Below are 16909 nucleotides of genomic sequence, written 5' to 3'. Positions count from 1 at the left end.
AAAGGGGTCTTTGGAGTATATATTTCCTCTGGGGCCCTGTGCTTGTATATGTTCTTGTAACAACCTTTTTTTTTTTCCTACTGCATAATCAAAGTAACCCTTATATGCAAATATACTTTCATATTCTGGAGAGCACTATGTAAAAATAGTTTTGTGTTAGATTTCAGGCCTCTGTGAACAGCGTTTGCAATCTCTATTACCTTTTTCAAATGAGTGTTTAATTTTTCAGGTTCTGTATTCATATTCCATAGGATTTGTTTACATTTTACTGGGTTTGGCCATTACAAGTGGATTAACTCCTGCCATAGCCTTCTGTTCCAAGGTGAGTGCTGAAACAGAGCAGCTTGATTAAAAATAGGAAATGACTAGTATACAGCTGAGAACTGTATTAATGCAAGGCAGTAGTGCATGAAAGCATAAAATATACATGTCGTGTTATGGAGTGGCTGCTGAATAGGCACTGCCTTCCAGCCACAAGACATGCACACACTTCAAAAATAATTTTTCCTTCTGTATGAAAAACATTGTAATGGCATGTTTTATATATTCAGAATTAATTCATCACAGGCTTTATATATTTACGTAATGTCTTTGTTTATTTAAGGTCATCTTTTATTTTTTAATATGTTACAATGTATATTTTATAAGGTGTGTCTTACCTTCACCTATATCCTAAAATCATCTACTGTGCGCAAATAACATAGGTTACAGACAAAGTGAAAATGCAGTTATACTGTGTAGGCATTTGGTAGTATTTTAAATAGCAAGTAACATTTTGGATTAGGAAGTATTGTCTTTCTGGTTGTCAAAATGACTTGTTCTTATCAGTCTGCAATTTTTAAAGCCCAAGTTTTGTTAAAAAAAAAATAAAAAATACAGAACAAGCACAAAGGGCTTTACTTCCCTTCAGTTAGATGTATCCCTTGTGCTGCTATGTCCTCATTTAGGCTAGGTTCATACCTATGCAGGTTGTGTATGAGCCATTTCTGCATTGCGTTTTTTGCACTTGTGTTTTTGCTGCGGTTTTTTTTTTTGTTTCCTTGTTGCTAGGCAGATTTAAAACGTAAAAACGCAATACATTCTTTTCTGCAGCATTTCCATTGAAGTCTATAGAACCAAAAACGCAACTTTTTGCGTTCAAAAAAGTCCCTGACCCTTTCCAAAAAATGCACCGGGTGAAAACGCACAGATTTAAACATGTCTCATAGGAAATCATGTTAAATGGACTGTACTGCGTTTCTGCAAAACGCTGCAGAAAACGCTTAGGTGTGAACCTAGGGTTAGATAGTGTTTGATTCATCAGCAGAGAATGTTTGGTGAAAGTCACATCCACTATTTTCCAAATATGCCCTTAAGCATCTAGAATATAATTTTGTATAATTTTAGTGTGTGTGCAAATATGTGTGTGCGTGTATGTACTGAAGCAGCATCTCCTAATCTGAACCTCTTGTGTTTTAGTATCCATTTCAGACGTATGGATATGCTTTCTTTTTCTCGCTGACTGGATATTTTGGAATATCTTTTGTGCTTGCATTGATTAAGATCTTTGGAGCTCTGATTGCTGTGACAGGTAACCAGTTTGTAGAAACTGAGGGCTTATTTACAGCATAAGGACAATTATACTTTTTAACATGTAGCTGCTGTACTGATTAAGGTTTTTTTCTTTTTTTCTTTTTTTTTTTTTAAGACAGTGCAGCCTAAACAATTGACAGCATCACCATGTGGAGCAGAAGAGCAGCTATATGGTTGTGCAAATACATGTTACACAGCAAGTAATAGGAAAACCCCACTCTGCAGCTTCCTCTGTTCCAAATTCTAATGAGCTCTCTTGTCTATGAAACTGAAGCTTCTTACATTAGCAGCTCAGCTTGTTCCATTCAGATTGACATATCACTAAAGCTGGTTGCAGGCTGGCTAAAGAGTGGAGGTGCTCATTTTTAGCTTTTTTTTTTTCTTGGTACCTTTACATTTTCTACTGTAGTCAGGGATTTATTTCTATAGCTTTATAGCAACACTGTAAGAGTGATTAAAATTAAGGATGTGATATACCCAATGACAACATCACTGTCTTTACCTTGTACAGGTTCAATGGAGACAGAAGTGAGGGGTATATCTCCCTAATGAAGGGGGTCACAGGCAAAAAGAAAAAACCTGACAATTTTTAAATCTTTCCCGCTCTATCCATAATTTTTAAAAAATGAAGGGCTTGTTCATACAAGCAGCCAGAGGGTGGTAAAAAATGGTAATTGAGCCACAGTTTTACCATTTCCCCCAACCACCTACCTGAAAGTACAGCACCCCCAGCAGGCATTACAGTTGCCCAGGGGTGTCAAACTGACGGCCCTCCAGCTGTTGCGAAACTACTAGTTCCATCATTCCTCTACCTTTGGGAGTCATGCTTGTAACTGTCAGTCTTGCAATGCCACATGGGACTTGTAGTTTGGCAACAGCTGGAGGGCCGCTGGTTTGACACCTGTGCTGTAGCCAAATGTGACACATTGAATGGGACTGCGCTGCAACAGAGAGCCAAACAATTGACTTACGATTGCAGCATGGTATTTACATTGACATTCCATGTTTGAATGTCAAAATAGGGCTTTCAGGAGCTGAAGCATCTTCTTCTTAATGCCTGCCAGCTGTTGCTCTTCCACCCTGTAAAAGTGATCCACCACAAATTCTTGCTTTTCAGAGGGGTGATAGAGACTGCTGCAGGTGTGAATGAGCCCTAAAGGGTTGAAGTTAGGCTTTAATAGTGTTTCAGTTTCTTCTGAAAGTGGTCAATTCATGGAGATAAATATTGAATAAGCATGAAAGTGTTGATTACAGTGACTCTAATACCAAGAATAATAGGTCTCCACTCTGCTGTAGTAAAGAGAACCTGCAGTCTGAAGACTTCAGAAACCTCTTGATCTCCCATTGTGTTCAATGGTTCCCCCTGCTGATCCTTATGTCACTACTGGATCCTGAGTAGAGATTGGTGATAGAAACCACTAAGCATAGCAGGGAACCAGGGGGTTTCTGAAGAGTCTTCGGGTGTCAGTTTTTTCCATTAGGCAAGTTGTCCTTGTGTGTCCCACCCATCCACATCTGCCTTAGTAGATTGCCAGGTTGTGCAAATGTAATAGGATGTGATGTAAGCCCCTGGCTGATACCTCCTCCTAATGGCCAAGCATTGCTGCACTTTTCAACTAACAGTGATGACATCATGAACTTTTCAGTAGACAATTTCTCAGAATATAAGTGAGTGAGTAAAACAAATACTATTCAGTTTCACTGAAGGGAAGCATTGGGAAAATTATGATAATATCCTGGAGTTCAGCTTTAACCACTGTTAGCCCGAATTCCTCATGAATTGGTATCTTGTAAATCCTTGTTTTATCTCCATCTAAATCGAGACCCTATAGAACGTCACATTTAATTCCAACAAAAGGCTGATAATTTTAAAGGATTATAGTATGTGCAGTAATTTCATACCTTTTGAATTTTACACAGAAAATACAACAAGAGTAAAAAAAAACAGACCTTCTGTATATTCAGCTCACCTATACTATAAAATATATTTTCAAATTAGGATAAAATAAGTAGAAAGTATCATATAATGCAAGCAAATGGAAAGAACACTTTTTTTTTTTTTTTTGTACTTGACTTTATTGTCTCAGTTGAATTTCAATACATTTAAGGTTTAATTATTCTTGCATCATTGGTAAACACAGCACACTGATATTAGGAAGACTGAAATGTTGGAATGCTAAGAGAGAAATGTTGAAATATTAGTAAAATAAGATGGATTTGTATATGGATTTTATCATTTATTTCTTCTTTAATACATGTTCTATTCAATTCCACAGTAACAACTGGGAGGAAGGCAATGACGATTGTGTTATCCTTTTTATTCTTTGCAAAACCCTTTACCTTGCAGTAAGTAACATATTTGCATCTTTTTTTTAAAGTTTATAAGAAAATAATTTTGGTGTCTTTGTGTGTTCGTGTGTTCGTGTCTGCTTATTGTCAGCCCTTGATATTAATAATTTTTGCTCATGAAATACAAGATAACTGTTTAGGAAAGAAGAATATTTGTAAAAGAAAGAGAGAATGTTGTCACTAAAGCCGGTCATAGACTGATTCGAACCATGTATGGGTAGGCTGAATGTACCAAAGTTCATCAATCGATCGACTTGGTTACAATCAGCCTGCTGGATTTTATATGCGATTATAGTTAGCGGCTATTATAACCACTAGCAGTAATCATTGTGTTCTCCTGATGGGGACAGCTCCCCCCACCCCCTGTTGGGAGAACACGGTGGCTCTATGGGAGGGATTCCCCCATCAACATTGACTGTGTTGATGAAATCAAGAGATTTTCTTTCCTGCAATGCGTGGTTGCAGGAAAGAAAATCGCTTTGTCTATGGCCAGATTTACAGAATTCTGAAATGCTTTCTGGCCTTTTTTAACCCTGTTTACTGCTGTAATAAATTATATATCTATGAGGTCTGATGTCACTGGGTGTTCTAGTAAAATGCTGCATTTTCCTTTTAAACATCAGCAGCTGTATTTAAACGGAAAATGCGTCATTTAACAAGAAAAGGATGCATTTGGTTCAGACGCATCTTAATAGGACATGCTGCAATCCAATAAATACAGGACAGCATAAAGCAGGTCAAGCACAGCCTCTGAACTGTCATGTGTACTGCTAAATTAAAATCAGTGGGATTTTGCCGTTTCAAACACAGGAAAGTAACACTTGTTGACATGAGCCATTATTCCTCTTAACCATAAAAATAGAATGTGGCAGTCACTCTAGCAGTGTGCTAGCGCTGGCCAAGGGGGAAGACTGGATGGTCACTTCTACATTTAAGCTCATTCTAAAGGCTTAATGCCTTGCTCTGGGTCTCCCATTCTGGAAATATAGTTGGAAGCAAGATTGATGAGGCCAGACCATTATCTAGTCACTGACAGTCTAGGAAAGATGTTCCCTAGTCCCTACATATACTTTTGAAGTTTTGCCATAGTAGGTAACCTATGTGTTTCTGTTGTTAGACAACCTGACATCTCCTGCATTTACTCAGCAAAGCCAGCTTCCATATTTTCCCAGAAAAGGCAAACCCAGCATAGACAGTTTAATGAGATGTGCTGTGTTCTTGTCCATTCATTGTTCTTTAGGATTGCAGTCTTCAAAAAGCTGGGCAAATTGATGATCTCAGTGACTTTCAGAAATACTTTTCTGACCCAGATGATCATGTCCTTTATATTTTGTTAGCTTGCAGTCTAAAGGATCACACAGTTGCCCAAGGCATGCTTATAAAGTGTAGTAATTCAAGGTTCATTACCTAAATGCACTGATGGACCCAAACAATGTGGAAGGTCACAAGCGTGTGTGTTTCTCTAACCCCCTGTCAGTGGCCAGCACTGAGATGTGGCAAAAGGCATAGTCTATAGCAAACCTATAAAGATGTAACTGTATTGGCTTTCATTGCTGGTCTCCTAAAAAATACTGTCTGGCTGCTTTGCTAAACCAGTGGTTTCTATAGCTTGAGCCCATGACCCAGAACATGTATGCACTTAGAGTTTAGGGTTCCATATGAGTAGGTTATATAGATAAAAATCAGAGACAGACATGCAATTTAGCATTTTCATAAGGAGATCAGAAATGTCAACCAGCACATATATTTTAGTGCAGGTGTATTTTAAGACCATTCTTCATAATGTGTGGAAATGCAAAGAAATCCAAAGAATTGAGTTGCAAGGCTCTGTGTTGTAAAGGGTAGCCTCTCCTCACACACAAATAATACAAGTCTGTGCCGGTCCAGGATTTACATACTTTGCCCAGTACAATCTGATCCTTAAGTCTTCACTGCCTAGTCACACTGCAGGTACACAAATCTGTCACACAGGGACAACATAACGCCGATGATCTTTTGCTCTACCAGAAATGCACTCAGGTATTTAGGCCTGGTACACACAATCCTATTTTTTTTTTTTGTTCAACCCAGCAGGTTTCGTTCAACATCCAGGAGATATTAGTACAGTGATCTCTCCCACTATGCCTTTATGTACTGACAGTTTGACTCTTCTCTCCCCTATCCCCCTGCCAGAACACACTAATCAGCCAGTGGCTGTGAGTGCTGATCAGATGCTGGTTTTCCAGCATGTTCCTTTTGACAAAAGCCGGTCCTTAGACCAGCTTCTGTTGGAGAGATAACTGTACACATGGTCCAAATGTCGTCCGGTTCCTGCTGAACTTGCCAATATTCAGATCGTGTGTACCCAGTTTAAGACTAGTTGTGAGCTGACAACACAGAGCAATTTTGTGGACCAAATGGCTTCAGCCCTTCCAAGCTTTTCTTTTCTAAATTACTCAAACCCACCCATTCTCCCATTCCCACAACAGGCACTAATTAATCTGCAGATTCAAGATAAGATCTAGAAAGGCTAATTAGACTCCTTGAGATAACACAGAAAGTGTTCACAAGATGGCTATTTCTGACTTCAACTGTTTTTTTTTTTTTTTTATTGAACAAATCTAACAAAACTCCTTGTAATGGTAATGCTGGGTGCAATAACTAAAAGCAAGTCATATACACAGACACAATCGACAGGTAGTCACACACAGGTACTTTTAACCAGCATTTACACCATTACATATTCTATGCATGTGAAAGACTCTACCAAACAAACTCCTGACGTGGCACATCACAGCATTCACCCTGTACTCCAAGAAATAACAGAATCCAACTGCAATATTCTTGCACTGTCAAAACCTCCACTTTTATTATCACATGACACACAGGAGGATATATCTTATAGTCCTCACAATCTGCATAATAACACACGCCAATAATAATGTGAGCATTACAGTATGAAATAAACACATTATTTGACAGCGTCACAGCATAGAATTAATACATTACCAAAGCTATGTGAAGGCGGGAAGGAACAGATCCTATCGGAACCATACTATATAGGGGGTCACGGAGAAGCCGTAAACGCGATCAATCGATGAGCCCACATAGCCTTGACAAGAGTCCCAGCGTCAGAGCGTCCTCTGTCAGTAGGAGGCTCCCCATCAATCCTGTTTTAAACTCCCGGCTTTTAAACTATTTTCCTGGCAGCTTTCCAGAAGTGGATGGGCGCCACACCCACTCTATTAGGAGCTAGCAGAAAGGTTCCTTGAGGATAACAGAGTCATGACCAGCCACCATATTGAATCAACATCGTTATCTAAAAAGTCACACTTGTGCTTCAGATCGGCTTCTTATCTACCCTAAACTTCTTGTCATCTACCCTAAACTTAAAGACTTCTAACTTTTCAAGCAAGTAGACATCTTTAAACAGGTTCTTATCTTCTGTGACATTCTTAGATGTCATAAACACGTTCAATCCCACAAACAAGTTCTTATCTTGTATAAGTAGTCTAATGTCTTGTGATTTGATGGTTACTCTGTTCCTTTAGCCTAGAGAAATGACATCAGTCACTTCTCATACTCCTGGCATCTGGGCAACGATGCTTTATTGTAAAAATTACCCAAGAAACAAAGGGTCCAAGGCCAACATATTTCATAGGCATTACACTCCTTTAGTGGCATATTTATCAGACCAAAAGGAAGCAAATCTGCGATATTTGTTGTTAGGATTTACATACACTTTAAGCTATTCTTCTATCCAAGGGCAGGAATACTGTCATAGCAATGTATTCTAAAAACACAAACACTTGGCTTATAGTACCGTGTGTGCTGATGCTTCTCCCTTCTTCTAATTGATTTTGAAGAGCATATAGTATCTGTTGCTGCCCTGGGAAATGTCAGAATCCTAGAAAGGAGCAAGCAAATATGATCATCTTTATTGTAGATTAAAGTATAATTAACATATGTAACTAAAACCCTGTGTTTTGTTTTCTCTTTTTTTAGGTATGTATGGTCGGGACTGTTAGTTGTACTTGGAATTTTCTTAAATGTCTACAGTAAGAATATGGACAAATTTAGGCTGCCCCATCTTTACAGTTTCCTGACAAAAAGGGGTTCTGAAGGAAAATCACGGACGTTTTCACAGACTGTATAATTTAATTAATTTTTAGATTTTTTTTATTTTTAACTTCAGTAATCATTAAATGATGATATATTTCCAAAGGGAATCAGTTATACTAAGGAGAAGGTGATGGCATATTGCCCGTTTATATTACTGCAGAGGTTTAAGTCAAGGGTGATCTTTATTTTCTTTTACCACTCCATTTGCCATAAGGCATTTTCCAGAGCTCCGGGTGTTGTGGGCTCCTGATATGAAGTAAGGGAATGGAGGACATAAGTGACCTCTCTGTTAGAGGTATACTCACTAGTGGACCATGATCTTTTATGGGACTAGTATTGACTTTTTTTTTTTTTGTTATTTTGCTTTGTTTCTTCCCTGCCGCAACACACGATTTTCAGTGTTTGATCAAGAAGAATTGTCAGTATCATTTAAATGCAAATGGTACTCACTAACCTAAATCATAACTATGAAGGAGCGTTTTTTTCCTTTTGTGAAGAAGGATGGAGGCTGAGGACCTGCTCTTTCAGTTGCATTGTGCAGTTGGGACTCCGTTTTACATCCCGTTCCTGCACTGGGCTTCAGATACAGAAACAAATGCATACGCCTTACTGAAACATGATTGTAACATGTGCAAAACTTATACAGAATGTGTTTTTTATTGTCACTTCTTTCCATCTTTAGAATGTGTCATTTCCTTTCTCATGTGATCATGTGTATAATAATCTTGCCACTCTACGTTTCTCTAAACATGCAATTCCACTGCATATTTATTTATAATGTGATATATGAAATGTGAACATTCATCCTGTTAAACATGAATTGATCACACTGCTATTTATTAGTAGCCTATTGAATAATTCTGGACACTTAGAAATGGCTTGGGTGACACTTTGTGGCTGCACAGTAATGTTCACAGCCTTTGACAAAAACTACTTGATAATGTGTCCGCTTTTTTTAATTGATTGCTGAAATTTACATAGCCCTTCCTTTAAAATGTTTTTTATTTACGTTTTGTTTTTTGATGAATCATTGAGAATGTATACTTTTTTTTTTTTTTAAAGTGAATCTGTGAAGACAGAAATATGGAATAAGGCATTGCTGACTTTATTTTAAACATGCAGACTTCAGAGTTATCACTACATCATAAATAAATGACCTAAAAACATGCAGCTAATGGAGCCTGATATACTGTATGTCTGAGCTCCTATGTCATATACTTCTAAATCAGAGCACCATGTTTTGTATGTTTAAAAATAGCTCCATAGCATCCTCCACATTAATACCTCAAAGTCCACTTTAATTCCTGAAACATGTTTGGGCTACTGAAGGGGGGAATAATGGGCTGTGTTGCCCATAGCAGCAAATAATAGCATATCATGGGGTAGATAAAGAAAAGGTACAATCAAATTGTAAACAATACAAACCACATTCCCTAAAGCAAAACTTTTAGTTTAAAGTAGAACTAGGCAAAATATTTTTTTCATTTTGGACAGAGTAAGGATGGGTCATAACCCCTGTCAATTTATTTTGTATCATCTGTGTCCCATTAGGGAGATTTCCCTTTACTTCCTGTGCCATAGCCAAAACAGGAAGTGAGAGGAAATCAATGCAAATTAAGGGAATTCCCTGGGGTTCCACAGGTTGCCAGAACTAGTGTCCCCATTGGAAATATTACTTTTCTGGGGACAACACAAAATTTGGGGTTTCTTTCACTTTCAATTATAACGGTAAACAGGACAAATAGGGTGAATATCCCAAAAGGGCACAGACAGCAATAAAAACCGGTGTTCTCATCCATTGCCGTAACTGAAAAAAGGTTTTGTTTTTAGATGTACTGTAAAGCCATAGCAAACCACCAGAAATCAAGTTAAGAGCATAATATGCTAGTATACATTGCATACTAGCACATTATGAAAGACTTACCTGAAAATGAAGCCCTCCAGCGGAGCATTGTCACGGCTCCCTGAGCCTTCCATTTTCACCTGGTCTTCCTTCCGGGTTCCGGGGCTGCGGCCGTTTGACTGGCTGAGTCGCGATGATGACACTCATGCGTATGCGTGCGAGAGTTTTGCCCGCTGCAAGGCTCTCTCACAGTGCGCATGCATCTGTGAAATGACCAGCGCTTCAAAAGTAAAAAAAAGTAAAAGTAAACCTTATTAAAGGCTTACCTGTAGGTAAAACATACAAATTGACTTTACATCCACTTTATATGTGTTACCACAGGCCTTGAAATTTCCACTCGCCTACTCGCATTTCGGGAGTGGAAATAATATGGGGGCAAGGGCCAGATCGATCAAACAGCTGATGGATATGGAGCAGGGCGCCGGCACCAGAGGCGGAATAAGCTTTCAGGCATTAAGCACTCACACACTACCCAAGGGCCCAGAGTCCTTAGGAGGTCCTATGACAGGCTCCTGAAAGGATGGGGAGGGGCCACAGGGTGGGTTGTGCAAGCGTGCTACGAGTCTTTTCCAGTGAGAGGAGAGAGTGACTGACAGAGCCCAAGGAGGAGGAGAATCCACAGACTGGTGAGAACTCAGCATGTAACAACAGGAGGAAGGTGGAGAAATGTCTGTGACAGGAGTGCTTAGAAACGGAGTGTGACAGGCTGAGAGAGCCAGATGGGAGACGTGTGTGTGTCTGTCTGTATGTGGTGGTGGTGGGGGCTCTGTATTCACTTTATGTAGTAGGGGGCCCTGTGTGTGTTCTGGGGGGGGCGCATTGTACCATAATGGAGACCATGTGTTCTAAGAGGGGGGTTGTGTGCTCATTATAATCTCAAATTATGGGGGAATGGTGCCATAATTAGCAGAAATACCAATCGCCCCCCTTTTTTGCCCCCCTTCCCCCCTCTTTTTCTCTCACCCCCTTCTCTCTCACTCCCCTTTCTTTTTTTTTTAAAAGGGGGTAGAGGACATGGCTATGGGGAATGGGGGGTGAAGGAGGGTATATATTTATTTCTGTAACTGTATTCTGCATAAAACATTTAACAGTGTCATTTAATGAGATAATTTATGAGGGTGTGTTTAGGGGCGGAATTAGGGGTGTAGCAGGGTAGGGGTTGGGTGAGGCAACTGGTGGTGAGTAACACTTAAGGCCTGCTAGTAGCTCAGGACTTGAAATTTTAAGACCTGTGCTACCATATATACATATTCCAAAACAAAGGTGTGCAAAGCCTTCCAGACCCCTTCCTGTATGCTGTACAGAAGACCCTTTACCCTAGGTTCACACAACAGCGGTAAATCCCATGTGATTCGCACAGGAATCTCACCACATTCCTGTACAAATCACATGCAATTTGTATGCGGTGCGATCAGAGCCATACATTTTGTATGGCTCTATTCGCACCCGCACCAAGAACGCGCAGGACCCTTTTTTGGAATCGGATTCTGAATCTTATTCACACCTATGCGATCTGATTCTGCACATCACACCACGTTTTGCGGACCGATGTCGGGGTGTTGTTAACATGCACACCCGCATCGGTTCGTATGAACGGGGTGCGATTGTGATGTGGTGCGGAATTCTTACTGAAAACGCTGCGAATTCTGCACCACATCAGTGTGAACCAGGACTGACTCTGTAAAACCACTGATCTCTTTGATGCTCCCTGCTGAGTCTGAGCTGGGGCTCCACAAATCAGCAGCACTAAATGGAGAGCTCTGACTCAGCATGGGATGAGTTCACCAGTTATTAGGGTCCATGTGCATTGGTTATTTGTAGAGCTCTAGCTCTGAATTAGCAGGGGGAATGCTGGACCTCTGCAGAGAGACCCCTGTTTCCAAGTAAAGATCCTTCTGCAGCAGAATAGAGAGTGAGGTTCCTTGTGTGCACCATGCTGGCAGGGGACAGGAGTATAAAAAAAAAAAAAAAAAAAAAGGGACCTATAAGACTTGATCACCTTTTGTTTTATTACACCTGGAATATACAGTGCCTTGAAAAAATATTCCTACCCCTTGAACATTTTGTCATGTTACTACCAGAAACATAAATGTATTTTATTGGGATTTTATGTGATAGACCAACACAAAGTAGCACATCATTGTGAAGTGGGAGGTTATGGAATGATAAATGTTTTTTGTTTACAAATAAATATCTAAAGAGTGTGCGTGCATTTGTATTCAGCCCCCCTGAGTCAATACTTTGTAGAACCACCTTTTGCTGCATTACAGCTGTAAGTCTTTTTGGGGATGTCTCTGCCAGCTTTGCACATCTAGAGACTTTAAATTAAAACCATTTATTATTTTCCTTCCACTTCACAAGTTTGTGTTTGTGTTGGTCTATCATATAAAATCCCAATAAAATACATTCACATTTTTGGTTGTAACATGACAAAATGTGGAAATTTTCAAGAGGTTTGAATACTTTTTCAAGGCACTGTAGCTCAAGCTCTGTCAGATTGGATGGAGAGCGTCTCTAAACAGCAATTTTCAAGTCTTGGCACAGATTCTCAATTGGATTTAGGTCTGGACTTTGACTGGGCCATTCTAACACATGAATATGCTTTGATCTAAACCATTCCATTGTAGCTCTAGCTGTATGTTTAGCATAATTATCCTGCTGGAAGGTGAATTTCCTCCCCAGTCTCAAGTCTTTTGTAGATTCAAACAGGTTTTCTTCTAAGATTGCCCTGTATTTGGCTCCATCCATATTTCTATCAACTCTGACCAGCTTCCCTGTCCTTGCTGAAGAAAAGCATCCCAACAACATGATGCTACTACCACGTTTCACAGTGTGAATGGTGTGTTCAGGGTGATGTACAGTGTTAGTTTTCCACCACACATAGCATTTTGCTTTTAGGCTAAAAAGTATAATTTTGGTCTCATCTGACCAGAGCACCTTCTTCCACATGTTTGCTGTGTCCTCCACATGGCTTCTCGCAAACTGCAAACGGGACTCAACAATGGCTTTCTTCTTGCCACTCTTCCATAAAGGCCAGATTTCAGGAGCACACGACTAATAGTTGTCCTGTGGACAGATTCGCCCACCTGAGCTATAGTTCTCTGCAGCTCCTCCAGAGTTACCATGGGCCTCTTGGCTATTTCTCTAGTTAATGCTCTCCTTGCCCAGCCTGTCCATTTAGGAGAATGGCCATGTCTTGGTAGGTTTGCAGTTGTGCCATACTCTTTCCATTTTTTGATGACGGATTGGACAGTGCTCTGTGAGATGTTCAAAGCTTGGGATATTTTTTTATAGCCTAATCCTGCTTTAAACTTCTCCATAACTTTATCCCTGACCTGTCTCGTGTGTTCCTTGGCCTTCATGATGCTGTTTGTTCACTAATGTTCTCTAACAAACCTCTGAGGGCTTTGCAGAATAGCTGTGTTTATACTGAGCATAAATTACACACAGGTGGACTCAATTTACTAATTAGGTGACTGCTGAAGCAATTGGTTCCGCTAGATTTTAGTTAGGGGTGTCAGAGTAAAGGGGGCTGAATACAAATACACGCCACACTTTTCAGATATTTATTTGTAAAAACATTTGAAAACCATTTATCATTTTCCTTCCACTTCACAATTATGTGCCACTTCATGTTGATCTATCGTAAAACCCCAATAAAATACATTTACGTTTTTTGGCTGTAACATGCCAAAATGTGGAAAATTTTAAGAGGTATGAATACTTTTTCAAGGCACTGTATTTACCTGTTTTCATCTGACAGTTCGGTTAGGCTTTTTGATGCTTGTATGCAGAAACCGTAATACTTCACGCTGTTCACACCATGGGATGTTTCATTTTGTTTTAAGAACAACGAGAGCTGTCTTTTCAAGGGTTCCTTTCTATGTTCTGTATAAAAGTCTGCCCCATCTTTATTATCCCTGATCACAGTACCTGGGGCTGAACAAGCCATTGGGAATTTATTATGAATGTAGGGACCATATTATAAAGTAAATGTGTTATTGTTGTGGTTCCAATCAGACACTTCATTTCATTCGTCCTTGTTCCCATTCCATTGTGCTCTGTATAAATGTAATGTTTTATGTTTATGGGACCAATTATTTGGTAAACTGAAAATCAATCCCTACTGTATAATAATTGTATCTATTATATAGCAAGAGAGGAGACTGGCCACGTGGATCCCTACTGTATAATAATTGTATCTATTATATAGCAAGAGAGGAGACTGGCCACGTGGATCCCTACTGTATAATAATTGTGTCTATTATGTAGCAAGAGAGGAGACTGGCCACGTGGATCCCTACTGTGTAATAATTGTGTCTATTATGTAGCAAGAGAGGAGACTGGCCACGTGGATCCCTACTGTATAATAATTGTATCTATTATATAGCAAGAGAGGAGACTGGCCACGTGGATCCCTACTGTATAATAATTGTATCTATTATATAGCAAGAGAGGAGACTGGCCACGTGGATCCCTACTGTATAATAATTGTGTCTATTATGTAGCAAGAGAGGAGACTGGCCACGTGGATCCCTACTGTGTAATAATTGTGTCTATTATGTAGCAAGAGAGGAGACTGGCCACGTGGATCCCTACTGTGTAATAATTGTATCTATTATGTAGCAAGAGAGGAGACTGGCCACATGGATCCCTACTGTATAATAATTGTATCTATTATGTAGCAAGAGAGGAGACTGGCCGTATGGTCCCTACTGTATAATATTATGTATAGAGAATATAGCGAGCGCTACTTAACGTATTAAATTGAGATAAAAGCCGCTAGAACACCAAAAAGGTAACCCACCAACCTTTCCAAAAGACTAAAGAAATAAAAGGTGCAGCGCTAAGAGCTAAAATGCAAATGACAACAGACTAATATGTGCAATATGCAAAACTTATATGACCAAACTGACCAAAAATTCAGGGTGGCCACCAGCGGTGGCTAGATGTCCAGGGGTGCTACTGCCTCTGGACATCTAGCATCTGGACATCTAGCCACCGCTGGTGGCCATCCTGAATTTTTGATCAGTACTAGCTTTTGTTTATTAATACATTCAATTAAAACGCATCAAAGCAATATTATACTATGTGGCGCCCCTTATTGGGCTTTCTCTGGGAGCACCACCTTCCGCAGTGCCTGCTTTAAATAAAGGGGACCCTGATGCTTGTGATTGCTTGATGAACCTTGGAGCCCTATTACTATGGGGAAGCAGAGATTGATGTAGAGTGCGGCCTGACCAGAATGCTGATGACCTAGGTGTTTGATGAGAAAAGACACTTCTTTCATGCGTATTTAATACGCACTTCTGGTGAGTGCGCATTCTATTCATTTACCTATCTTTACCTGTGGATTGCACATTGTCACCACGGACAGGATCCTGTATGATTGATATGATTTATACTTTGTGATCTGGACGTTTGTGTGATTATTAATTGTTATCGCACCCTGTGCATTCATATAAGTTTTGCATATTGCACATATTAGTCTGTTGTCATTTGCATTTTAGCTCTTAGCGCTGCACCTTTTATTTCTTTAGCCTACTGTATAATAATTGTATCTATTATATAGCAAGAGAGGAGACTGGCCACATGGATTCCTACTGTATAATAATCGTATCTATTATATAGCAAGAGAAGAGACTGGCCACATGGATCTAGCAAAAATAATCCAAAGAACTAACTACTGAAGTGAATGTGCCTGGTGTGGAGCCTTGGCATCCCCTTGGATCCTAGGACTAGGCTTTACCCAGAGTTTCAACTTCTGCCTGAACCGCAATTACAAACAAACCACAAGCAAGCATTTGATGTCTTACAGCTTACCAATCCTTTAGGTTGGATTCACATATATGCGGTGCGGTATATCGCATGTGATTCGGACAGGAACTGCAGCACCTTCCTGTGCAAATCACATGCAATTTGTGTGCGGTGCGATTGGAGCCATACATTTGGTGCGGCTCAAATCGCACCGCACCAAAAAGGTGCAGGACCCTTTTTTGGGTCCGCACTAGAATCGGATTGCATGGGTATTCACACCTATGCGATCCGATTCTGCACATCGCACTGCGTTTTGCGGACCGATTTTGGGGTGGTGTTAAGTTAACATACCCACAGCGGTTCGCATGAATGGGGTGCGATTCTGATGCGGTGCGGAATTTGCATAGAAAACGCTGTGAATTCCGCACTGCATCTGTGAACCCCGCCTAAAGGTTGTGACTGCATTTGTTTTTTTTTTGTTTTTTTTTATTTAGACCTGGTTAGATTGTGAGCTCTCAGGAGTAGGGCCCTTCTAACCCTCTTGTCTTGAATTGTATTGTAACTGCTGTCTCCCTTTCTATTGTATAGTTCTGTAAACACTTGGTGCTATATAATCCTGTATTATGTTAACAATAGTAATTTATAATAGCCTGGTGATTGGACCAGTATCACACTACCTGAGGAGGAGCAATGAAGAAACATCATTGTGAGCCTGTAGAGAGGGTAGCGTTGGATGCACTAGCAATTTTAGATGGAATTGACTAACAAATTAAAGCCTAACTCCAGCTAACACTTTTCAAACAGTTACAGCAACAATCTTTTTCCCTTTTTTGGATAACAATTTTACATAAATTAATAAAAACTGGCCATAGTAAGCACCCCTGTCAGTGTTAAATGGTTTGTTTCAGCACTCTAACTGCCATTTTTATTGGACAGCTTGGATGGTTAGAAGATGAAAAATAAATGACTTATGGGCCAAATCACCAGATGAAAATAAATTTTAAAAAAGCCTGGAAAAAATAATAACGCAGCCACCACATTTTCACACAAATGCAATACTGTATATTACAGTTTTACTTCTGAATTTAGATATGCTTTAAGCCCTACCCCCTCGTGCCAAAGGTGAGGGTAAACCTCGCACCCTCCTAACTAAAGCTGGCCATACATTATACAATTTCCTTTAGATTTTCCTTTAACTATGTAATGCAAGGGCCTGCCTGATTACAT

General features: G+C 39.8%; 1 protein-coding gene across 1 annotated transcript in view; it reads left to right on the top strand.

Moving 5' to 3' along the window:
- SLC35B3 (solute carrier family 35 member B3) overlaps positions 1-9188 on the top strand; it is a 54627-nt gene extending 45439 nt beyond the window's left edge. The window contains exons 7-10 of the mRNA XM_089682171.1: positions 230-322; positions 1459-1570; positions 3849-3918; positions 7906-9188. Coding sequence (XP_089538297.1) covers positions 230-322; positions 1459-1570; positions 3849-3918; positions 7906-8056 — 426 coding nt within the window. The 3' untranslated portion in view covers positions 8057-9188. The remainder of the gene's footprint in view (positions 1-229; positions 323-1458; positions 1571-3848; positions 3919-7905) is intronic.
- The last annotated feature ends 7721 nt before the right edge of the window (positions 9189-16909 follow it).

This window comes from Staurois parvus, unplaced genomic scaffold, assembly GCF_062004578.1.
Source record: "Staurois parvus isolate SC_StPar_1 unplaced genomic scaffold, SC_StPar_1.0 ptg000287l, whole genome shotgun sequence".
Lineage (NCBI taxonomy): Eukaryota > Metazoa > Chordata > Amphibia > Anura > Ranidae > Staurois > Staurois parvus.
This window is presented reverse-complemented; position numbering and strand designations above follow the sequence as displayed.